The sequence below is a fragment of the Castanea sativa genome, chromosome 3 (assembly GCF_040712315.1).
Source record: "Castanea sativa cultivar Marrone di Chiusa Pesio chromosome 3, ASM4071231v1".
Taxonomy (NCBI): domain Eukaryota; kingdom Viridiplantae; phylum Streptophyta; class Magnoliopsida; order Fagales; family Fagaceae; genus Castanea; species Castanea sativa.
In genome coordinates, this window is record NC_134015.1 from 23,401,005 (window position 1) to 23,427,153 (window position 26,149).

Genomic DNA, 26,149 nt, shown 5'->3' on the forward strand with positions numbered 1-26,149 from the left:
ATACAACATTTAAAGAAAAAAAATGCCTGCTAGGTTGAAAACCCGAAAGGGCGGCCTAGACAAAAATTAAAGCAAAAGAACCCCACTAGATTGAAAACCCGAAAGGACTTCATGGGCAAAAATTACATGGCAAAGGAAAATAAAAGAAAAAAAAAAACAAAGGAGTGAGAAGATAATAAGCAAAGATAATAAAAAAGTGATTCTTTTATTGCTCAAATTAAAAGGTAACAAAATTGTTTTCATAGGGGATTTGAAACAATCCAATCCTTTATTAAGTTCAAAAACAAAAACATGAGAATCATAAAGTGCAAAAAAGTAAAATATGGGGCATATCAAGGTGGTCACTCAGCCCTCCTTGCTTTCTTGCTAGTCTTCATGCAACCTTTCTCATCCCTTAGAATCCACTTCATGTCATCCTCCAACCATTGCTTGTATCCCCCAGTGCGATAGATGCATTGAGGAGGATCAATGCCTCTATTCACCCTACGTTGTGGCCAAGCCTCATGAAGCCTAGTAAACACCTCGGTGTGGAAGCACCTTCACCACTAGGAGCTCCTTGGCGCTCTCCAAAATACCTTGAGATATGACAAGTGGAGTAGTATGAGCAGCAATGAAGTCCAACTAAAGGCACACAGTAGTCCTTGTAGCAATAGTGAACCATGCTTGAGATATGCCACCACTCCATGACCCATTAAATGTCAGTCTCCTTGATGTGACCCATAAGCTCCATGAACGCCTCAAAGCTCATGTCATTTTGTGAAGCTGGCGGTCCTTTAAATGCCTAAGGAGGTATGTGCTTTGGGGTACGGTAAGAGGTTGAAGCAACCAAAGCCTTTCTTGTAGCCACATCTGAAGAGAAGGAACTGAAAAAAAAAGAAAAAAGAAAAAGGAAAACAAAAAGAAGAAGAGAGAGAAAAGCAAAAAAAAGAAGAGAGAGCATGAGTGAAAAAAAAAAATAATAATGAAAGATGATATAAGGTGCCTCAATGGGTTGAAAATAGAAAGGCAATCCATGCAAAATTAGAGGAATCCTGCTGGGTTGAGAATCTAGGAAAAAGTTAGGGATTATACTTGAAGAAGAAGAGGACTTCCTACAAAGAAGCTTGCTTCCTTCCTATGAAAGGCATCCAAACCATTGAGGGTTTTTGTCAAGATCAAGCCCACAGGGTTACCTCTCTTTAGCTCATAAACCACCATGCACATTCGAAGGTCCACACAATATGACCTTTGGACCAAGAAGTACCTTGCAAGAGCACATAAGCAAACGGCACGAAGAAAGTATGAACGTGGCCTCTCATCTATAGGAATGGCCAAGTCAGAAAAGTGTGCAAAAACCAAGCTAAGTTTCAGTTTGCCAAAGACGCACCGCCTATTTGCTATAGCAAGAGGGACGCCCAACACAACTTACAGCAAAGAGGGGAGATCCCCACTCATGGTAAGGAAGACAAGATCATCAATCTCCGGTTCACCCATGATGGCACCAAATTCTTTGATAGTAGGGCATAGTTCTACTCCATTAAAGTGGAAAACATGCTGAGTAGGGACCTAATAGTTGGCAGCAGCACGAAGGAAAGGCTTATCCACCCTTAGTTGATGGTATGGAAAGACACAAGAAAGACCATAGGGGACGATGGAGTCCTTGAAATCAAGACCAAGCCTCCTAATCCAAACCGAGACATTGAGTAGAGATTTTTCTGCCATTGGGGGACCTCAGAAAACTACCCTATGAGTTGAAAATAAATTTGGTGAGGGTTTTGGGACCTAAACGGCTTCTTTTATACTTAATTAGGGTGGTTAGGTTTTCCTCTGATTTGCGGCCCATGTAAGCAAGGTCAACCCTGCGTCATAAAGTCAAAACTACGTACACAGGCTCATCCCCACATACATAGAGCTTGGCAGAAACTTATTATCTCTTGTTTTAAGCGTAGTTTTTCCACTCCAAGGCATCCATAGGGTTCCTACAACCTAAAGGATCATTCAAGGCATATTTCAAGCACAAGGTTTCAAGCATCAAAGAAGCAAGGTTGAATGGAAACATACAATTAACCATATATCTTGTAAATTAAGTACTAGTCCCAATTAAAAGTATAAATGTAAAATGATGTTCTTAAGTACAACCCTTTGCCTCAAATTGAATTCAAATGTCTGCTAAAAGAAAAAAAAAATAAAAGCAACAAAAAGAAAGAAATATGTTGTATGCCTATGTGTCTTGACTTCAGGTAATCAATGGTGTCATTGTGGGCACAAGGGGGGGGGGGGTTGCCACCTAGTTTTTGCAATGGTTTATGAATCATATATATATAGCGTCCTCTTGAGGAAGGACCTTTGATCTTACTACCAAAGTATGGGTTTGGAATTTAGGTATGAACACACTAATTCAATACTTGTGTTCTAAACTCACACACACACTAATCATGCATCTAACATACAACATGACATCTTTATCCCTAAAAAAGCGTACTTATCTATCCTAAAGCAAAAGAGAGCCAAACCACACATAACCCTAACATTCATCTAACCATGGTGTCAAGGCATTAACACATTATGAACCCTAATCATACATCTAAGCATGCTCCATCATATCATCAAAATAAAACCATAACACAAATGCATGGGCGTTTCTAATGCATGACTTACCATTTACTTACCTTTCAGTAACACGACACCTATGGCATTGATGCATGGACATGTGAATGAATGGCATGACGTCAAAGCAAGAAACAAACATAAATATCTTAATCTAAGCATGTTAAAGACAAGAAGCATATAAGACAGAGGCACAAATACGTATAAACATATGAAAAAGGCTTTAAAAAGAGATAAAGCATGTGAAACGAATGAGCCAAACAAAAAGGAATCTGGATTAGGGTTTCTGGTTTAGTGTCTGTGTGCGCAATTAAAGGCCTACGTATGCAGGATTTAACCTACGTACGCATGCTCATAGCGTGCATGCGTGGGACTTGTTCAAAAACCTAACCTAGAAACGAACTAAGCAGAAAATAGACCATGAGCTAAAACCCTAATTCTAACAAAAAACCATGCATTTTAAACATATAGAAACTTAAACGTTACCAAAAAAAGTATATTAAAACATATTCTAACAAACAAACAAAGCAAACAAGAAGATTTAAAGACTGAAAATAAAAGAAAGGAAAAGAAGAAGTTTAAAAGAATACCTCATACCAAAAGCTTTCCAAGCTTGATTTTGACCATTCCCCTCAATCAAGTCTATTCACAAACCAATAAGAAAGAGATTAGCAATGTTAAACTAAAAGGATTGAGGCTAGAAAAGATCCCAATCAAATAAAATTGACTTAAGGGTATTTTGTGAAAAACTCCATTTCGATTCACTATTTTCTAGTGAATCCTATATTTTTCCCGTGGGATCTCTGTGTGTCTTGAAAATGTACCATGTAAGTCTTTTTATAGTGGAAAAAATGAGGTTTGGAATGGCCCCCAGACGATGTGTGGTTCATTCAAAGCCTCAGCCATTATTACAGAAAAATTGCCTTTTCCATGCTTTTGAAACCATAGTTGCATACGTAGAATTGTGCCTGCGTATGTATGCTTTGGCCCACGTACATAGGTCGTGGCCCATATACATGGGTTGAGAGCCACTTTGGTCATTTATTGCTGAAAATAGATTTTTGTGCATTTAAAAAGTGATATTTTCCATTTTAACACTCCTCAAGTTAATTGATATCTAATTGGGCTCTAAACTAGCCTTAAGCCTCAGAGTTTGAGCATCATTGGGGAATAGGGGCCCGAGTCGTAAGGGGTACAAAATACGGTGTCTACAGTCGCCTTTTCCTTGCTTGGTAGCTAAGAGTCGCCTCTGAATTTTCCTCATCACCACCACCACCATCATCATCATCATCATCACCACCACTACCCACGTAGGCTGCCCTTCTAGGACTGTACAAGCTCCTTGAATAGTTGGTCACCTCCAGCTTGAGATTCCCAGCCAACCATACGAACTCCTCATGCTCTTGGATGGTAGGCTGCAATTTGAAGAAAGAAGGGTTAGTGACTGAAAAAAAAAAGAGAGACAACAAAAAGAAAAAAAGAACAAAGGGAAAGAAGAACTCATTACCTAGGTGTTTGAAGGAAAAGGGTAGCCCATAACATTGGGATTACAAGGCACGACACGCTCCCTATCAAAGCCATCAGGATCGTAAACATAGACCATCCAAGGGAGATATGGAGGATCAATTAGCTCATCGGTAGCAGGCTCTTTCTGCTACAAGTTTTCCACCATTAGAAGCCATGACGAACAAGGTAAAGGAAAAGGAATAGAAAAAGAAGAGATTAAGCATATACCTGAGTAATAAGGGAAGGCATAGGGTGGATGATGTTGAATTCCTCATAGTCCAATCCATCAAGGAGCCACTCGACATAGGGAGTGCCACTCCTCCACAAATTGTACTCATCATTGGTCATGGAGTGTGGAGCAAACATGAACTTTGAAGGATCCATTGGAATCTATGGGTCATCTCTACCTACTAGTTGACACCGCTCCCTCTCTGCCAAGTAGAGTGCCCTTAAGCCTACTCCTTTGAAGGGCCGGGTAATCTCTAAAGCAATGATGGCAGCAGCTTCCAAATTTGGAGAAGCAGGAAGGGGTTGGCTGGCCCATGGAGTCTAGTTGACCTATAATGATACAAGGTTAGGAGAAGAGTATCCTAAAGGAAATGCATGAAAAAGCATGAAAATTGGAACTCTTAAACTTACCTCATCCGAAATTAACCCAACAAGGTGGGCCCTCACTCGAGGGAATTCCCTCAAATTTAGATTGGTGCCCGGAGTTATGAGGCCATACCTAACAATCCACTGCTGCAAAAGGAAGCACAAGCCATAAGTTAAATACAAGATGATACAGTTTGCAAAATGGTACAGTTTTGCAAGATGATACAGTTTGCAAGACTACAAGCTAGAAATGAAAATACAAGAGATGGAAAGAGAACTAACCTCAAGGAGCTTCCAAGGACCCACAAGCTGCCCCAAGGTGCCTCGGCTAAGAGTGTCGAGACTAGAGTAAAGATAGGCAAGACATGCCTGCCCCTAGTTGGCACTCTGTGCATCTACAAAGTCTTGAAAAAGGCTCAACCACCTTAAGGACACTGTTTGCCTGCCATTGGTGAAGAGATAAGCTCCCAACAAATGTAGAAGAAAAGCCCTAGCCATCCGGATGCTCTCCTCCGTAGTCCTTTGTGGGAGAAGCATGTAATCCGACACCAAGTCAAAGTAACAGATGGTCTCAGTGGAGTACTTCCTTCCCAACATGTCAAGACCTAGCTGAACGCTCGACACGCCGTCCAAGTTAATGCTGGACCCTTCGAAACTAAGGTCGATCATTGATTATAACTTAATTTTGCATATTTATATCATTATTAGAAAGCATTATCGTACTTTTTTTGAGTTAATTCATGAATTTTATAGTTGGTTTTGGAATAATGTTGAGTAATCAATTTTGTGCTTAATTGAATTTTAATGCGTGAATTTGTCTTTTGTAGGATAATGATATTAAATAAGTGGATTTGTACAAAGAAGAAAGCTAATGGACTTTACTTATTCAAGGGCCATGATAAAGTCAAAGAAGGCCAACCCAATTAAATTCGAGTCCAATTGGAGTAAGGAATCAAAGAAAATTTGCACCAAATCCAAGTCCAATTCGGATTAGGATTCCATATTGCACACCAGTTAGTATTTAGAGCATAACTTTCGGCTCAGATGTCCAATCTAGATAATTCAAGTTGGGCTAGAAATTTAACTTAAAGGGATACAACTTTTTAGTTTACCAAAATTCCGAATTCTGAAGTTAAATGGGCCGAAAATGTTGGTTAAGTGAAGCCTAACAACCTGAGATTTTCTCCAAATGTAAATTCATCTTGTAATAGGATTCCTTGACCTATTTAAAGGCTCTTTAGGAAAAATTCAAGGGAGAGCTGCCATAGAACATAATTTAGGTTTTCTTAAAGTTTCTTTACAGTTTTTAGAGTTTTATTTGTGTTATGGCTTGCTAGAAGCCTTGCTAAGGCAAGGGGTGAAACTTTACTGTTTATTGGTATGTTCTTAACAATTATTTATTGGTTTTAATGCTTATGTTTTCATGTTTTTGATTGTTTTAATCATCTAGAAAATTGTTTAGTAGTTCTGTATAATCCTTTGATTTATTGTAGGCTTGGGGCACGTTAAATGCTTAGTATTCCCTGCGAACTAATTTACTAGTTTTGTTTTGCCTAAAATCAATCAATTTTATAAAACTACCTTAGACAATTAATTTTTGAGTTCTTATTGTTAAATCCGACTAAGATCATTATTCGTGTGAATTTTAATTGAGTTGTAAAATAAATATTGTAAGACTACCAATAGATGTGTTGTGTGTGGATCTCTAAACCTTAGCGCCTTAATATATTGTTATTTTCTCTCAATTTAAATTAACTTTACTAAACCATCAAAAATCTCTTCAATTAAACTTTATTATTTTAGTTTTATTCTCTTGTGGTTTGCTAATTAATTCCCTCTACCTGTGGATTCGACCTCGGACTTACTGAGTTAGTACTTCGCGACAATCCTGCACTTAAGAGCATTATTTAAGTCGCAGCAATCATGCGGTGGAAGTCATAGGGTGTCACCATCATCTCCCACTTAGCAATATGGAAGGTATTAATAGTATCCCACTACCTCTCGATGAGGCATTGCACCAAAGTAACACTTGTGGACCTTTCCGACAGAAGGCTAAGGATAGGCTCGAAGCTCGCTTTTCGAATGTAAGCCTTGGTTTCTAGAACAAGGAGGTTGTAGCACTCCACCACCTTGTTGGTGTTTCCCCTACCAGCATAAGGGGATGAGGACTACAAAAAAAGAAGATAATATTAGATACTTGATTCAAGTGAAAATGATGAAAGATGATGTTTTAGATGCAAGAATAAAGATAAAAAGAAGGATGCAGTGATGTTCAAATGCAAAAATGACAAAAATGGGGTGTTAGGATTGCATATAGAAATGAAACAATTGAAAAAGAAGTGAAAATGGGCAGAGTAAGGCCTCTACCAGGCGTCTCACGTACATGAGTCAAGGCCCACGTACACAGACAGGACCCCGCATAAGCAAGCTAGAACCCACGTATGTAGAGCCTCAAGAACATACTTGCGTACGCAGGCTCGAGCCCACGCACGCAGAAGCACAGACATGATGTGTCCTTCGATATTTTCAAGCATATATCATCCAAAATCAATCCTAAATATGTTCCTACCCCTCCTAATGTGTCAGGTTTTTATCTACACCCATCCCACAACGAAACCTAAGCATTTACATGGCTAAAAAATACACCAAAACAGAAGATCAAAGAGAAACTTGAAAATGAGAAAAGTTTGAAAAACTTACAAATTCAACCATAGGGATGTGATTCTCTAGCCAGTATGTCAGTGAAGGAGGCTCCATCAATCTCATTGCTCCACTCTTGTGAGTGAGGAGAAATGCGTTGGAGGAAAGGACATAGCAAGTCTTCTTAGCCTTGGGTGCCATTGGAGGAGATGAAGAGAGTCTAGAGAGAAAATGAGAGAATGATGAAGTTTTTAGAGAATGGGAGAATCAGATGATGTGAGGAAAAGAGAGAAGAGGGAAGTTTTTGTAGAGAAAAAAGGATAAGTTGAAGAGTTATGAAGAATGTGAAGAGATGAGGGAGATGAAAAGAATGAAGAAGAAAAAGAACGGTTGGTAACTGTTGGGAAAATTGAACAGGCGGGAACACACTTGATAGCTAAACTACGTGTATTTTGTCATGAACAGTAAAAAAAAACTCTAGATTACCTCAATTAGGCACAAAGTCACCAATGACTCCCCTAGAAAGTAGTAAAGGAACCAGAAGACTTTTCCCCCAATAAAGCATGTACATCTCAAAACCATTTCCAACAGGTCACATAAACTCAAGAACACTATCCCTAGCAAGGAAGTAGAATATTCTTCCCCAATGGATCAAACATATCTAGAACATCATCCCTATGGAGGAGGTAAAAGATTCTTCCCCAATGGACCCAAGCATATTTAAACAATCCCTAGTGTGGAACTTACCTCCTTAGGGGACTTAGGTTACCCCTTAATACTTTTGCCAGGGAATTGCTTACTAGGTTAGGTTTAGGTGTGTGTCAGTTCAACCTTAATGCATGGAGACTAGTTGTTGCTATGCAAGTTTTGTGGAGGGAAGCATTTGAAGGGGATCGTCCTCTCACCCTAGACGAGTTCCTCTTTTGCTACAAATCCTCGGAAATTAATCAGTCCCATGGATTCTATCAATTTACAGCCAAGGGCAAAGATTATAGGTTAATAAAGTCACTTGTGATGTCTGATAGAAACTGGAAGATGAAATTTTTTTCGTCTCTAGTTTTTGGTCTGGGCACCCTATGGAGGTAAGCAGGGATACATTTGCCCCCTACACAGGAGAGTTAGGCAACCTTCGTCCTGAAGGTACACATTTGTTTGTTTTTTGTTTGTTCGTTTGTTTTTTAAGGTTGTCTTTTGCCTATAATCGTCTAACCTTTCTCTTCTTTTTTCCTTGGCAGCAGTCAGACAACCATCTCTAAGCAAGTTTTATCTTGATTGCGTCCACAAGGCTCGTCTATACCTTGATATGAGTTTCCATTCCTTGGTCACCCTTCAACGTCTTGCAACATGGTGACTTGGCCCTGAGCTTTCTCCTGAAGCTATTGCTCATGAGCTTACAGTCTGTAGATGTGAGTTTTTACTTAAAAAGAATTTTTTTTGATATCGTCTTTTAAATGATTCTAACATATTTCTTTTCAGGGATGGCTACTATGAAGGAGAAAAAAGGAAAAGAGGTAATGGACGAGGCCACCTGGCTAGAGGCTCAGTCTTAGCCTCGTCATTCTATTGGAGACAAAAGGAAGAGCTTGTCCAAGACGCTGGACTTGGGAAACCTCCCCAGTCATCGAGGTCATAAGAAAGCGAAGCATCGCTCGTCCAGGCTTGAAGTTATCAAGCCAGGCACTGTCCCTCTTACCTCCCAAGTGCCATTCATCCAAGTTCTTGATGTGGACGCGCCTAAATTTGCTAGCGTTGCCCCTTCCAAGCCCCCTACTCCTGCCTCGTCTTAGCCTCCTCCAAAAGTTCCCATGAACATTATTGAGAATGAGGACTTGGCCTGGGAGAGGTTCCAAAAGTCTGTGACTGAAAAGGACGTGGCAGCGTGCTATAACATGTCCTTAAAAGAGTTTGAACACTCTGCTGTTCATGTCCTTTTTAAGGTATGTAACCTTGTCTTTACCTCGTCTTGCCATTCTATTGTTGTCATTATTATTTTATTTTTTAATAGGATTTTTAACTTTTTGCCCAGGCAATGTCAAAGTTTATTGTGACGTCTAGGCAGGCCACAAAGATAGACAAGGAGAGGGCCAAGCTTGAGACGAAGCTCCAACAAGTTAAGGACGAGTGTAGAGTCTGGGCTGAAGTGGCAGGCAAAGCTAAGGACAAAGTCAAGGGGCTGAAAAATCTCGTCGAGGAGTTGAAGGTTGATATCATTGATAAGGATATTTGTCTTAATCATTTTCAAAAAAGGAATGACGAGCTAAGTTCTCTTCTTGAGGATGCCAAAAAAGTTGCTGTGGAGGAGTTCAAAGCTTCCAGCCAATTTATTGACCTTCCGGACACAAACTATGCTGCTGGCTTTGAAGATTTTAGAATGGACGCTATTGAACACTTCCCTGAAGTTGACTTTAGCTCCATCAAACTTCAGCTTGGTAGCACTGCTAGCTCTCTCCTCCAGACGAGTTCTAAAGATGTCGACGTTGAAGACGATGCAAGCACACAACTAGTCTAAGACGAGCCCAATACTGGAGAGGATCCCTTAGGATAAGCATAAAAATTTGATCAGTTTACTTTCTTTTTTCTTTTCTTCTTCTTCTTCTTCTTCTTTTTTTTTTTTTTTTTAAGTAGAAGGTCCGTTGTTTTGGACCATTCAAATTTATTCAAGTACATTTGTCTCATCTATAGTCTTTAAGACGAGCTTTCAAACAATTGTCTTCTAGGCTTTAACTTACAAGGGTTTTTGGACGGTGGTCATCTACCATTTTTTTCTTTTTTTCTTTTTTGAACTTCATGAATGAATGTTTATTTTTGTCACTTTACTTATTACTGAACATGTTATTGCTTGGACAAGTTTATCTTTTGCTTACACCATTCATGTTATATTGGTTTTTCAGTGGTCCATCCACTCGTGGTGTTTCACTCGTCTATATTCTTCATTCCTTCATATTCAACATGTTTGCCATTCTTTAAATTTTACAAATATAACTCGTCTTATGAATGACATTGATTTTACCAGCTTTCTTTTTTCCTTGTCCATAGGCTGGATGATTTACTTTCGTCTTTAGATAAGACGCCTCCAGCATTTAACTCGTCCAAATGTTGGATTGTCTTGGCTGGGTGTGTTTATCCATGGATTTCAAATATTTTTTACACGCATGCATTTCCTCGTCCATTCCTTGGACGTTTATGCTTAAGGTTTTATCTCGTCCTTTAGACGAGTATGCATTTTCTCGTCCATTGATTAAACGAGTATGCCTTAATCTTATTTTTCTTTGCTTTATCTCCATTTCAAGGAAAGCTTGTAGATGTAACACCCCTGTGTCCAGGGATTTTTCTCGTCTTGGGCCTTGAACCTCTCGTGGAAGAAATTATGGGAGTTAGACTTATGTATCACATTCATTGGAGATCCAGACTGCATATACATAATATAAAACATCGTCTTTAAACACGGCACATGCTTAGAAGCCAATGCCTTAGGGAAATAAAAATACTTATACAATCTGCTAGACTAAGTATGTAACTTCGTCCACCACAAACTTGTCTTTAGACAGTGCATAAGTTAGAGCTTAGTGCACTTTTAGGGAATTAAAATACTTAAAACACGTTGTAGTAGTTATAAACAAAGAGTAGTAAACATGGATAAAAAAGACGAAAACACTTCAACTTCGTCCATGGTGCCGCTCGTCCAGGCTGACCCTTCATTGATAGTACCTTCTCAGATGCTCGACTTTCCAAGGGTGCTCTAGCTTCCATCCATCTAAGGCTTCCAGGTAGTACGATCCCTGCCTTTTGCAATTAATGACCCTATAGGGTCCTTCCCAATTAGGTCCTTCCCAATTAGGTCCTTGTTTTCCATGAGCCAGGTTCTTTGTTGCCAAAGAGACCCTTCTAAAGACAAGCTCCCTAATGTTGAAGCATCTAGGTTTCACCATCGCATCATATTACCTAGCCGTAAGATTTTTGTACCTTGCTGCCTTTTGCTCTGCGTCCATCCTTACCTCGTCTATCAGATCAAGACTTAGACGAAGTTGCTCTTCATTATCCTCATCTTAATACTTCATCACCCTGTGATTTGCCATATGCACTTCTGTAGGTATCACTGCTTTACTTCCATAGGCTAACTTGAAAGGAGTTTCCCCAGTGGGGGTCCTCCCAGTTGTCCTATAAGCCCATAGAACGCCTAGTAGCTCATTTGGCCATACTTCTTTTGCCCCTTCAAGCTGGGTCTTGATGATCTTCAATAAGGACCAGTTTGCAACTTGCGCTTGTCCGTTCGCCCATGGGTAGGAGGGTGAGAAATAATGATTCCTGATTCCAAGTTGCTTGCAAAAGTCTCTGAAAGGTGTGTTGTCAAATTGTCGTCCGTTGTCAGACACTAGTACCCTAGGTACCCCGAACCTGCATACAATGCTCTTCCAAACGAAGTTTTTGACATTTTGCTAAGAGTTTGGCTTCGACCTACTTAGTAAAGTAATCGATCCCTACCACAAAAAATTTCATCTGCTTGGTTCCTAGTGGGAAGGGGCCTAAGATATCCAGTTCCCATTGTGCAAAGGGTCATGGGGCCATCATCGGGAATAAATACTCCGATGATTGTTTGGGGACGTTGCTGAAGCGTTGACACTGGTCACACACCTTGACATAAGCCTTAGCATCTACTTGGATCGTTGGCCAATAGTAGCCTACACGGGCGACTTTATGGGCTAGTGATCTCACTTCTGAGTGATTCCCGCATGCTTCTTCATGAACTTCCCTTAATATGAAGTTTGACTCGTCTAGAGCTAGGCACTTTTAGTAAGGCTAAGAGAAGCCTCGTTTGTACAGGACTTCGTCTATAAGGACATATTTGGCAACCCTGATCCTTAATTTCCTAGCTTCGTCCTTGTCTTTTGGAAGCCTTCCATCCTTGAGATAAACTATTATTGGAGTCATTCAATTTTCTTCCCCTCCTATTTGCTGTACCTCTAGAAGATCTATGCTTGGCATGTATTGGACTTTGTCATACTCATCCATAACTCCTCCTGTCGAAGCTGCTGTTGCTAAAGCATCTGCTTCTATGTTTTCCTCCCTTGGGAGTTGAACAAAACTGGCCTCTTTGAACTTTTGGACACGCCGCTTTGCTTTGGTGAGATATTTCTTCATTCAATCTTCCTTAACTTCACACATTTCATTCACTTGATTGATAACCAACTGAGAGTCTCCTTGGATGACTTAGCCAATTTCAATCCTTTAAGGAGGGTTTCATACTGAGCTTCGTTGTTGGTGGTTTGGTATTGTAGACGGGCTGCGTATTCCAACTTATCTACCTCTAAGGACTTGAGTATAACTCCTGCATGTGATGTGGACGAGCCATCTACATTGATGACCCACCTTTGTGCCCCTTCCTCTTTGTTTAGCTCGTCTTGACTAGGAGTGAACTCCGCGATGAAACCTGCCAATGCTTGTGTTTTTATCGCGCTTCTTGGTTGGTACCTGACATCAAACTCACTATGCTCTACGGCCCATTGGATTAGTCGTCTGACAGCTTCCAACTTGTTCATTGCCTTCTTTAGGGGATGATTTGTCAAGACGTTGATGACATGAGCTTGAAAGTAATGTCTCAGCTTCCTAGAAGCCATGACCAAAGCAAAGGCTAGATTTATCATCATTGGATATCATCCTTCCGCTCCTCTTAGTGCCCAGCTTGTATAGTAAACCAGCCTCTGTATCCTCCCTTCTTCTCTAATTAATGCCGAGCTTACTGCAAGTGTGGACACTGCTAAATACAAATATAATTCTTCACCAGGTATGGACAAGCTCAGCAGAGGTGCTGCGATGAGGTAGGTCTTGAGGTCTTGGAAGGCCTTCTGACACTCGTCCGTCCATTTAAATGCCTTTTTGAGAGCTTTAAAGAACAGTAAATACTTGTTAGTAGCTTTTGAAACGAACCTGTTAAGGGCGGCAACTCGTCCGGTGAGAGATTGGACTTCTTTGATATTCCTTGGTGGCTCCATATTCAGTATCGCTAGGATTTTATCGGGATTTGCCTCAATTCCCCTTTGTGAAACCATGAACCCAAGAAACTTGCTCGACGAAACTCCAAAAGCACACTTGCTTGGATTCAACTTCATGTTATACCACCTAAGTGTATCAAAGGTCTCTTGAAGGTCGTCCAGATGCTTTTTTCGTCCAAAATTTTTACCAGCATGTCATCTACATAAACTTCCACATTTTGTCCGATCTGTGGATGAAACATATGATTAACCAGCCTTTGGTAAGTTGCCCTCGCGTTCTTCAAACCGAAGGGCATCACCTTGTAGCAAAACAACCCCTGGCTAGTAATGAAGGATGTCTTCTTTTGATCCACTTCATCCATCCTTATTTGATTGTAGCCTGAGAAGGCGTCCATGAAACTTAGCAGTTTATGACCCGCAATCGAATCCACTAGCTGGTTAATGCGTGGCAATGGATAACTATCCTTGGGGCAAGCCTTGTTCAAATCAGTAAAGTCCACGTACATCCTCCATTTGCTATTAGCTTTCTTGGCGATAACCACATTAGCCAACCAGTCCAGGTATTAGACTTCCCGGATAAATTTTGCTGTAATCAACTTCTGGACTTCTTCTTTAATGGCATTGTCTCGTTCAAGAGCGAAAATTATTTTCTTTTGACCTACATGCCTAGAGGAAGGATACACATTTAAATGATGGGTAATGACACTTGGGTCAATACCTAGCATGTCCTCGTAACTCCCTGTGAACACATCAAGGCTCATCTTTAAAAACTGGACCAACTTCGTCTTTTTTTCCAAGCTCGCCTCGATCCTAGTAAACTTTTCGGGGTTGCTTTTGAACAAAGAAACGTCTTCCAGCACTTCCGTGGGTTCCCCGGTAATCCTTCTCTTGTCTATGCTCATCGTTTGTATGTGCTCGTCCATAGCCAACATGGATAGATAGCACTTTCTGGAGGCCAATTGGTCTCTTTGCACTTAACCTACTCCATACTTAGTCGGGAACTTGATAGACAAATGGTAAGTAGATGTTACTGCCTTCCAACTATTTAAAGTCGGTCTTCCAATGATGGCATTGTATAATGATGAACGGTCAACAACAAGGAAGTTTACCTTTTTGGTTATCTCTTGTGGATATGCTCCGACCCCCACAGGTAATGTAATGGTACCCACGGGTTGCACTTTCATCCCTCCAAATCCTACCAAGGGCGAGTTTACTGGACGTAGCTGATCTCGTCCAAGCCTTATTTGTTGGAAGGTGGGGTAATATAAGATGTTCGCTAAACTCCCATTGTTTATTAACACCCTTCTAGTCTTATAATCATCAATGAGTAAGGTAATGACGATCACGTCGTCATGCGGGTGGTGAATCCTTTCAGCATCCTCGTCTGTGAACGTAATGGCTTGCTCGTCAGCTTCCCTCGTCCTTGAAGATCGTCTCGATAGTTGGACGTTTTACACCACCTTTAGGTACGTCTTCCTTGACTTGGAAGATTGACCTGTAAAGGTTCCTCCTATAAGAACTCTTATTTCTCCAAGTGGGAGCCGTGACGGCTCTTCCACCTTTGCCTTCAACTTCTCGTCCTTGTGATCTCGTCCAAGAAAATTTCTCAATTTTCCTTGCTTGATGAGATTCTCTATCTACTGCTTCAAATCAAAATACTCGTTCATGTCATGCCCATGGTCTCTATGGAAGCAGCAATACTTGTTCCTATTGCACTTGTTGGGATCTTCTTTCATTTTCTCTGGCTACTTCAAGGACGAGTCATCTTTGATTTTCATAAGCACTTGTTCAAGTGGCATATTCAAGGGTGTGTACTGCTGACTCCTTATTGAAGAACTTTTCTTCTTGTTATCTTTGTCTTTTTTCTCTCCTGCCCAAGCCTTCTTTGGACGAGGACCCTACTCAGGATGGTGTGGGAGATCTGCTTCCACACACTCTACTCTCTTCCTCTTCTTGGCTATGATTGCATCCTCCGTGCTCATGAAATTTTAGGCTGAATGGATGAGTTCAGCCATGGTTTGTGGCTCTTGCTCATAAAGCTTATGAATGAAGAAATCAGAGTTAACTCCATTATGGAAGGCTGCCAGTAACTACTTGTCGTCCATCTCCTCCACCGTCAAGGCTTCCTTGTTTAACCTGGTAATGAAGGAGCGTAAGCTTTCATTTTTCCCTTGCTTTATGGTTAACAAGTTGGACGAGGAACGCTTGTGCCGTTGTCCTCCGATAAAATTGTTGATGAATAACTTAATTCTTCGAATGAACCTACAGTGTTTGGAGGTATCTTGCTAAACCACACTCGCACTAGCCCTTTAAGGGTGGTAGGGAAAGCCCTACACATAATCTTGTCTGGAACCCCCTGGAGGTGCATGGTAGTCTTGAAGGTGGCGATATGATCATACGGGTCACGTGTTCCATCATATGAATCCAAAGAAGGCATCTTAAACTTTGAAGGCAAGGGGTGATTGTTGATGGAAGCGGTGAAAGGGGAGTCTGTTCAATGAACTAAATCATCTACGGGATTTTCCCTTCTCATATTCTCCCTCATCTCGTCCATAACCTTCCTCATTTGGTCCATCTCTCTTTCCAAATGTGGCACCCTTCGCGAAGTGGTTCCCTTCGACTGGTTCTCAGGCTTAGCATTCTCTCCTCTATCTTCTTGACTCTGGTCTTGTCCTCCCGCGTGTCTTTCATGGCATTGCCTCTTTAAACTAATCTCCCTTGTCAATTCTTGATTTTGATGGGTTAGTTCCGCCATGGTGGCTGCCATGGACTATATGTGTTGGATGGAAGGCGACTGCACGACAGACGTTGATTGATGGTTGTGGTGGGGATTACTTGAAACATCCCTACTTTTCTGGTGGCCTGGGCTAGTGGCCCCTGATCTTGTCCGAACCATACAACCTTTCGTTGAAGAAAGGTAAATTGCAAAACACAATTAACACCTTCCCACAGACGGCGCCAACTAATGATGCAAGGAAAATTAATAGGCTAGATGCTTCAGGCTTCAAAGGCCTAGCGATTGGTTTAAAGGCCTGAAAAAAGAACACACAATCAAAGATGACCGGGGTGGACCGGCCAATAACCCTCCGATGCCAAAGTTAGTTTTTTTTTTCTCCAATTCTATAGAGTTCCAACTTTATAGGAGTTATGTATATATCAAAAAACTTACCTTCATTCAATGTGGATGGGCCATTATATAGTGGGTCTTGAGGCGGTTATTTGTCTTATAATTTCCCATGTATTTGTGGAAGCTTAACTTCCGTTAGCTGCTGTAGGAGTTAGGATATTTATAACTACCGCGGGAAGTTAAGTAGGAAGTCAGAGAAAGGAACAGAGATCTTGCTAATGCTAAAAGATAGTTCCACGTGATTCAATCTATAAAACTTGGTTAAGAGATCCATAAGTTTCTTAAGGGTCAGGGGGTCGTCCAAGGACTTTTTGGACGGATGACCCCTGCCTCCAATGAACGACCGTCTAAGGGGGGATGACCACCTAATGCTGGGATGGTCATTTTGCTATGGACGACTTCTTTTGGACGAATTGGAGTTAACTATTTTTGCTCATCATCAGACTAGGTTTATAATACATTACATAACCAGAATAGAACTACAAAAGGGCTTAACCTTTGTAGTTATAGACTGTGGTTATAAACAAAGGATACTAGACACACACAATCAATGTGGGATAAACATCCATTTTTTTAGTTAACAGTAATACTTATTAGAACACACACGAAAATGGTAATTTTAGTGATTTAAATCGGGTTTATAATAAATTACATAACCAGAGTACAACTACAAAAGGGCCCTACCTTTATAATTGTAGACTAGGGTTATAAATAGCGGACACTAAATACACACAACCAATGTGGGATAAACATCTTTTTTTTTTAATTAACAGTAATACTTATAAGAACACACACGAAAATAGTAATATTAATATTTTAAATTGGGTTTATAATACATTATTTAATCAGAGCACAACTACAAAAGAGCGTAAAGCTACAAAATTTTTAAAAATTGATAATGTGGTGAATAATTATTGGTAAATTAAAAGTGATGTAAGTGGACGAATCAATAACAATTTGCTACCTCAATAGTTTGTAAAAATGTTGTAGAAAAGTTTGTTACTATAACATTACTTTTAAAAGAATCAATGCCATTATTAAGATGGGCAAAATGTAATTTTATTGAACAAAATTACTAAAATGAGTATCTTTTTAGTTATACTAATATTAAAAAAAAAAATGGAGGGGGGAGGGGGGGGGGGGGGGAATTGCTCCCAAGTCCATATCTAACTTCGTCCATGCTTGTGAAAACCTTATCAAATTGATCCAGAAATTTAATTTAAGTTGGTGCCCAAATCTCTCTTCTTCTCTCTCCAAATAAGAATTTAAATTTAAGTTGTCCTATAGGTTACTTTATTTAATTTATTTGACTTAGTATAGTTTTGTAAAATTTCACCATTTCTAGACAAATTCACTTTTAATCAATTTATTTAAATTCAAAATAAGTTGGTGGATGGGATTTGAGAGACTGAAGCTTGAGACACGACAGATGACAGCCCTTAGAGCAACCACACCAGATCAGCTAAAAATTTCATCTATTTTACACAAAAAACCTCATTTTAAAATTTTACACATTCATTTTTACAAATCACCCACATCAGTTCATCTATCCTACCACCTCTATTAATTAAATAATAATTTTCTCACTTTTTTTTAATTATATCTCTCAACTACCGCGCGCCTACTGTTTATTTTTTGGTAATTTCTCTCTCTCTCTCTCTCTCTCTCTCTCTCTTCTCTTCTCTTCATTTCTGATTCATGTCTCTCTCTCTCTCCTTCTCTTCATTTCTTCTCTTCATCTCTGATTCATGTCTCTCTCTCTCTCATTCTCTTCATTTCTCTTTCTCTCTCTCTCTCTCTACCCATTTTCCAGCTCCGATCTCTGATCTCGCACCGCCGAGCCCAACGGCGATCTCCGATCCACGCCGAGCCCAGCGCGATCTCCGATCCTCGCACCGCCGAGCCCAGCGCGATCTCTGATCCACGCCGAGCCCAGCCGCGATCTCCGATCCTCGCACCGTCAAGCCCAGCGCGATCTCCGATCCACGCCGAGCCCAGCGCGATCTCCGATCCTCGCACCACCGAGCCCAGCGCGATCTCCGATCCACGCCGAGCCCAGCCGCGATCTCTGATCCTCGCACCGCCGAGCCCAGCCGCGATCTCCGATCCACGCATCATCGATCCCAGCTCCGATCCGCAGCTCCGCCGACCAAAGCATCATGGGTGTGTTTGTGTATCTGTGTGTTTTTTTTTTTTGGAGCAAGTGTATGTCTGAGTTTGTTACTGAGGATCTGTTCTGTGTTAATTTCTCTGTGGATGATATTGAGTTGGTTGAGTTCGTTGAGAACGGAGTAGAGAGAGGGAGTAGAGAGAGGAAAAATGGAGCGAACGGAAAGGATTAAAATAATCCATACACGAGCTACAGTACTCATGTATACTTACACGGTATTGTAGCTCGTTTATGGGTTTCCATGTTTTTGCACCTTTATACACCCACTGATGTGGGTGATTTTTTGCATAAAATATGTAAAAATTGTACTTTTTTTCATTTTATAAAATTTTAACTGATTTGGTGTGGTTGCTCTTACTTGGCTATCACTTCCAAAATCTGTCTCAAATCTCATTTTCTAATTGATGAATGAGTGTACTGTATGGTCATACGTATTGCTCTCATAGCCTCATATAATTGGGCCCGCCACCTGTAAAGTTCATATTCTAGGTCCCATTTCAGTTTTAGATAATCAGAGAGGTGATTCTCAAAAAAAAAAGATAATCAGAAAGGTTTAATTGAAGCCAGAAAGCTAAGAAACGAGTACAGAACATCAGGAAAAAAAGCTCCACGATCTCCTTCTATCCATACCAACATGCAAATTGTATAAATAAAAAGTGCAGGAAAATTATGATGATTACCGTCTGTCCCTCTTATTATTATTATTTTTTTCTTACAATAAGAAGATTCTCTAGAACCAGCTGAAATTGCTGTTGTTATCTTTTTTTTAATCTAATAATAATAATAATAATAATAAGTGAAACTAAGAGAAACTCAAATTAGAATTATAAATTAGAGTTTCAATTTTAAGTCATGTGTACTAAATTATTTATTCTTAAAGAGTTTTATTTTTTAATTTTAAAATCAAACGTGAGACTATATTATAAATATTCATCTAAGTGAGTTATTAAATACAAAAGCTAATGAGTCTAGAGTAAATGAATCATAAAAAAAAAAGTACTTCACAATAATAAATAAATAAATAGCATAGACAATTTACATTTTATACCTAATAATATTCTTACAATTTTTTTTTGAAGAGTTAACAAAATATAAAAATGATTATCAATAGTATTTAAATTATATATATAGGAATTATATTATATATCTTTAAATGTATCCATGCATATGCATAAGATTACAAGCTAATTAATATAATGAGTCAATATAATTTTTTTTCTTAAAATAAAAAAAGTAATGCTATAGTAACAAATTATTTTATAACATTTTTACAAACTATCTATTTGGTAAATTTTTATTAGTTTTAATATGAGTCCACCACTAAAATCACTTTTTTGTTTACTAATAATTATTTAAAAAATATTAAAGTCATAAAACTATTAGTAAAAATGCCGTAAAACAATTTGTAACAAGAGTGAATTAATTGGTAATATATATTGCAAGTGTGTCAACATTTATTGCTAATAAAGAGTAAAATCAGTATATTAAATTATTACATGCTGCACGCACCGCATGCGAAGGCACCTAGGAAAATGGTATTGGTGTGTCTGAACTTTTTATTAATAGAGCAGGGCATGCATGTGAAGTGATTTGCGCATGGGGGTAGCAATCAATATTAAATTTCCAATACAAACTCATCGTCCAAAGTTATTGCAATGAGTATATCCTGTCAAGCTAGCTAAATTTATGTACAATTATTTATTTAGGTGCACGTAGTAAGTTTCTAAATTTTGTTTTTCTAAAGAAACATCTAAAAATAAAAATAAAATAAATAAAATTCAACACATAATCTATCCACACAAAAAAATTGCATTGAATACCAGTAATATTTTTTTTTACAGAGAATTAAATTAAATGTAAATATATTTAAATTTAATTACGAAACCAAAAATACTACACTTAAATAATTTAATCTAAATTTTGTTCTATCTTCCCTATATACATGTCTCTTTAGACCTACCACCACACACCATCCCTATCTAGCTGGTTAGTGTTTTGAGTAATATGTAAAAGATCAAACACAAGTACTTGGTGAAAATTTCATCAAAGTAGTGGTCTTCCAAGGCTGAAACACGACTTCAAGGGTTACATGGCATTCAAGATAACCTCCTCCATTATCAAAAAAAAGGAAAAAAAGATAACCCTCCTCCATACTGTATATTGAGTTACGTGACATCCAAAGCAACCCTCCTCCATACTATAGAGAGTTACGTGACATTCAAAGTAACCCTCCTCCATACTGTAGTGATTTTGACATGTATGAGTGACCATTAGAATTAGATTAAATTATGAGTGACCATTAGAATTAACAAATAATTATAGTAAAATGTCAGTTACAGTTGGAGATTTATCTTGAAAAAGTGATGGATTTGTTACAAAAGGTCTTATAAAGGTTGATATTCTGTAACTTGAAATCAATTTGATATTGAAAAAAGGACAAAACTTAGTTACAGTACTTTAGGTGCTGTTCTTTAGATTCCCTTCTTAAACTTCAACTATGTGGCTACTTAATTAAAAAATATACTTCCATCTCATGAGAAAAAATTCACATAGCAGAATCTTAACAGGATAGCCTAAGGAATAACACCTAAGTACTGTACCTAAGTCTTGTTCTTGAAAAAATGGGTAGAGGGCAATCTGAGTAGGTGTCTTCTATCTAGGCATGACTATAGTAACACCTTATCCGTTGAGCCCGCGTAACTTGAAATCAAATGACCAAACAATTGAGTACAAATATGTCAAAATTCAAGGTCAAGCGGGATCATGATCTTATCGATCCCATAATTTGAATATAGATCTTATCTCAATCCTCTTAATTAAAGCTTATAATGCAATTTATATCTGAAAGCTCAGATTTGTGTTAAAACACAAGAGCTATTTAGACCCCCAAATTACAATTACGGCTCGATTGATTTTACACTAACTTAATACTAAGTGTGGAATAGTGTAAATGCGAGTGGATAAACAAACAAGCTACTCTAATCCATAATCATAGCAGCACAGCTATATAATGGAATGTAAAAGAGTAGGGAAGAGAGATGCAAACACAAGATAACACGCCGATGTGTTATCAAAGAGGAAACCGAAGAATTCGGTGAAAAACCTCTCCGCTGCCCTCCAAGCAGTAATCGATCCACTAGAAAATCAGTTGGGATACATGGGTTAGCAAGAGACCCTCCAAGGCTAATCTACGATGTACCTAAGCCCTCCAAGCTCCACTCCAACAAGGCTACTCGGAACTCTGTCTTGTCTAGCTCTCCGGATCCTGCAAGACATCCGATTGCATCCGCCAAAGCTTGGCTTCTTCCAATACTTCCTAGCAGTACCAAATCCTCACTTGACACTTTGAAACAGTGTGGTAAGTGTTTGGGCTATCAACCTCTCAAGGATTTAGAAATAGAGAGGTAAGAGTAGAGGAAAACCACAAAGGATTGTGTAAGGAATTGTGGGTATAACAATCTCACACTCTCAAGAGTGGAGGCTAGGGTTTTCTCTTCTGAAAAGCTCTCTACTCAATATGTGGGTAATGATGGTATATATAGTGTGGTTGAGAATGTAGTGGAGCAGATATGACAAAATAGTAAAATAGACTGTTTTGTGGGTGTCTCGCTGAAAGGCCTTGCTCGCGAGACACGAAAACCAGCTGTCACCATCTGTCATGACTCTTCGCATTCCAATCATGTGCAGAGCACATGCATCTCTTCGCGGGATGCTTAGTTGCGAGATACCCACGAGAATTCTTCTGCCTTCAAAAGCTTAAGTCTTCACATTCTCACACTTTCTCTAACACACAACCCTTATAGTAAAATCCCACATAAAACATAGGGTATAAAAGATTGAATAAAATTACAATCAAATTTAGCACGGAATTAAAGCCAATACATAAATAATTGTAAATCACAACTTTACAAAATCATCAATTACAACAAAACTAGAGATCACTATATGTTAAGGGGCGGTTAAAGGGGATAAGTAGAGTTAGAGAATTCACATCAGTCCATTTATAATAAAAAAATGCATAAAATTTACACAGTTTTACCTAAAAATGACGCACATCAGACCGTATATAATTGTGTAAATTTACAAGTTGTTTGCTATAGTAACTGTATAATTTTACACTAACACTATTCGTTTTGTATGTAGTTCTTTATTCTTTCTTTACGTATCACAAAAATGAAGGAAGAGAGCGAATGGTGGTTATTGTATGTGTGAAGAAAGAGAAAAAAAATCAAGAAAAATTAATATTTTAATGAAATGTAGTATAAAATAAATTATTTGATGTAGAGTATTTTAAAAAAATAAGTATGTAAAATAGAAAAAATTAGTTTTTATATTAAAATAGACAGAAATATTTGTACGAACTGATATGAATGCTCTTCAAAAGGGTGAGTTTGGTTGTATTTGGTATGGGTGGCATCACTGACGTGGTCTAGTTTTGTGTGAAATTTCAGAGTTCTCTCTCTGTACGATTATGATTTATATGAAAATGTGAAATTTTGTATTGTGAATTGTGACAGTGTTGTAAGGTTTATGGTTGTGAATTTGTGATCGTGACTTGTGAGTATTAAGTTGTGAGAGTAAAATATTAATAAAGATGGTGACATAGTGTTTAATTGACTGTTTTTTTTTTTTTAGAGAGAGTTTCAACCTATGACGTCTGCTCCTGATGATAGCTCTTTATCATCAAACCAAAACACCAATCAGTTTTTGGTGTAGGCGGGGATTGAACCCCAGATCTCTTATTCAACCATCAGAAACTTTACCAGTTGAGCTACCTGGAACCCACGATTGACTATTTTGTTGGTAGTGAGGCATCAACAATTACAAAAAGAAAAAACTCTTTAACTTATAGTTGAGGGTTGTGTATATATGAATTTTTTTAATGGTAATATAACTTCAAATTATGAATTATTGCTCTTCTCTAATATATTGGTAATTCAGTATTTTCTAATTAATTTGTTTTAAAACATATAAAATAATTTGTAGTTATCAGAGATGTATATTATATGAAACTTATTAATATTTTTTAATATTTGTAATGATTTCTTTTAACAAATATTATTATTATTAGTGGCTTTTCATCTTATTAATTATTTTGCTTCCTAAACATTTACTTCTCTGTATGGATAAATTGTGTTGAAAATTAGTTATAGTTATTTCGTTAGTATAGACGTAGTGATGTATGTACACAAATTACATTATATTAATGCAAAACATTATTTTCTATGGATAACTTCATAATTTTAGTGATTGAAAAAAATTAAATTTAGTTTGTCTACATTGTTGAGTGTTAGTTCTAGAACTAATAAATTGAGAAAAAATAAATTTATAAAGTGAGAGAAGTATACAGTGATGAGTTCCAGTGGAAAAAATCCTGGGTGAGGCGCCCGTTGTTGGCAAAATGCATGGAAAATATGTGTTTGTATCTCATACAAAACATGTGCAGCGGAAAAATTAACGGATCTACTTCACTCGCAATTGATAGCATGTACTACGTAAGTTTTAGAATTAGAGAACAAGAAAGCGTACCTTGGTGCGGTGAAATTCAAAACCGAAGATCAGAAGCACTTGAGATTACTTTTAATCTTCACTCCAATTCCACTTAATGCCCATGATGTGTGGTCTCTCAATCAGTTTCCAATGAGAGAATAGGAGAGTGTCCAACACTCACATACACACCATTTCATTCCTTGTATGTTCTTAATGAAAATATTCATGAAAAAGACTTATGAAAAACCCTTCCTTATGAAATTCTGTATGTTTCTCTCATTATATATTACTGATTATCTAATTGGGCTAGCCTTTTGGGCCAATCCAATTGGGCTCTTGTGTGTGGCTTGGAGTGGGACCAAAATGGACCAATGAGACACTAGCTCTAATGGGCCTTGGGCTTTTCTGTCAACTCTTGACAAGTCCAAAGTTACCATTAACTATATTTAATACCACTATATAAATATAGTTGCACACTAGGTCTTATCTATAAATTTTATCCCAAGACTTTATTATACATGCAACCCCTTCATAAAATATTCGTAGTAATACAAAGTCATGAATGTAGACTGCCACTTTATAAATCACTACATCTTATTCTTGAGTACCCGATTTAATCCTTTAAGTTATTCATTATATATTTATGAAATCAAATTCCATAAATATATACTTTAGTAACTCCTTACTAAAGTGGTTGGGCTCAACTCTCTGAATAACCAAACCTATTAAACTTATCTCAAGGGAATATTTTGTATCTCCGTTAAGAGACTATGAATTCCATCTTGAGAATACATGTTCCATCAACACTAAATGTGGCTGTACAACATACTGAGGTTTTGACCGTGACTAATAGATCTCACTCCTGATATATAAAAGCAACCTACATCTCATGATCAGGTCCATTATTCTCACAGGATTAAGAGTTGATGTAAATAGAAGTCGTTAGATTTATTATTCATTTGACAATCGTTAGGAGAATAATAAATCTCACAGCGGTCCAATTCAATATGTCTTAACTCTTAAAACGTATCAACATACCAACTAGAAATCTCCATTTCCATGATCAAGACAAATCATCTTAGTTGATATGTTATAGTCTTCACAGATGAAATGCCCAATTTCATCACCGACTACAAACTAAACTTTGGAGTTTACAAAGAACTTTTGATTTATATCTTCTGTGACTTTTCACATAAATCACATACTATGCATCTCATGGACTAAGATAATGTCCCATTAGTTTATTTATAAATAGTCTCATATACTTAAACAATTTAACTATTAATGACATGCCAATAAATTGGATTTTAGGGCATAAACCCCAACACTTGTCTCACAGGATACCTTTTTGTTCCAGTGATAAGCTCTGACCTCTCCTCAATCAGAATCCTAGCTTTGTCCTTGGGAGTGGACGATGGCAGCGACTAGGGTATATAGTAAGCGGCTAGGGTTTGGAGTGAGTAGAGAGAATTTGAGAAAGAGAGAATCAGATCAATCAGATCAAGAGGATAGAGTAAGAGAGAGTGATTTCAAATTTTAGGGTTCGAAACTCGTGTTTTAACTAATGAGGGGAAGTAAAAAAATTATTTTTTAGAAATAAGGGGAGATTTCCCACCAATAAAAAGAAGAAACATAAGCAAAAAAATCCAAACCTTATCTCTACTTATCAGGTTATATATATATATATATAACTTGGCTGAGTCAGGTTTTTTGTTGTTGAAAATCTCATAACCCAATACTCGACAACACTCTTTACTAGGTTTTTTGGCTGAGTAGTTCCATAGCTCACAACACTTTCTACCACCTCCAAAAGGGTCCTTATGGGACAAACATCCTAATTTCTACCCTGAGACATACAGGTGGAAGGCTCAAATACATTACAATTGATTTTGCAAGCCCACTATAGACACTGCGTTTTGTACCCCTTACGACTCGAGCCCCCGTTCCCTAATGATGCCCAAACTCTAAGGCCCAAGGCTAGTTTAGAGCCTAATCAAATATTAAATTGACTTGAGGAGTATTAAAATAGAAAATATAACCTTTTAA

General features: G+C 38.2%; 1 protein-coding gene across 1 annotated transcript; it reads right to left on the reverse strand.

Moving 5' to 3' along the window:
* Positions 1-11,372: 11,372 nt before the first annotated feature.
* On the reverse strand, positions 11,373-12,465 carry LOC142628705 (uncharacterized). Its single transcript, XM_075802751.1, has 2 exons — positions 12,329-12,465; positions 11,373-11,721 (listed from the first exon to the last, which is right to left on the reverse strand). The coding sequence occupies exons 1-2, from the start codon at positions 12,463-12,465 to the stop codon at positions 11,373-11,375; spliced, it is 486 nt and encodes a 161-aa protein (XP_075658866.1).
* Positions 12,466-26,149: the final 13,684 nt, after the last annotated feature.

Coding starts and splice junctions, on each gene's coding strand:
- LOC142628705 (XM_075802751.1), bottom strand. CDS start 12,465: ATGAAGAAATATCTCACCAAAGCAAAGCGGCGTGTCCAAAAGTTCAAA. Junction 11,722..12,328: donor ACAGGAGGAGTTATGGATGA/GTATGACAAAGT, acceptor CATTGTATGCAG/GTTCGGGGTACCTAGGGTAC.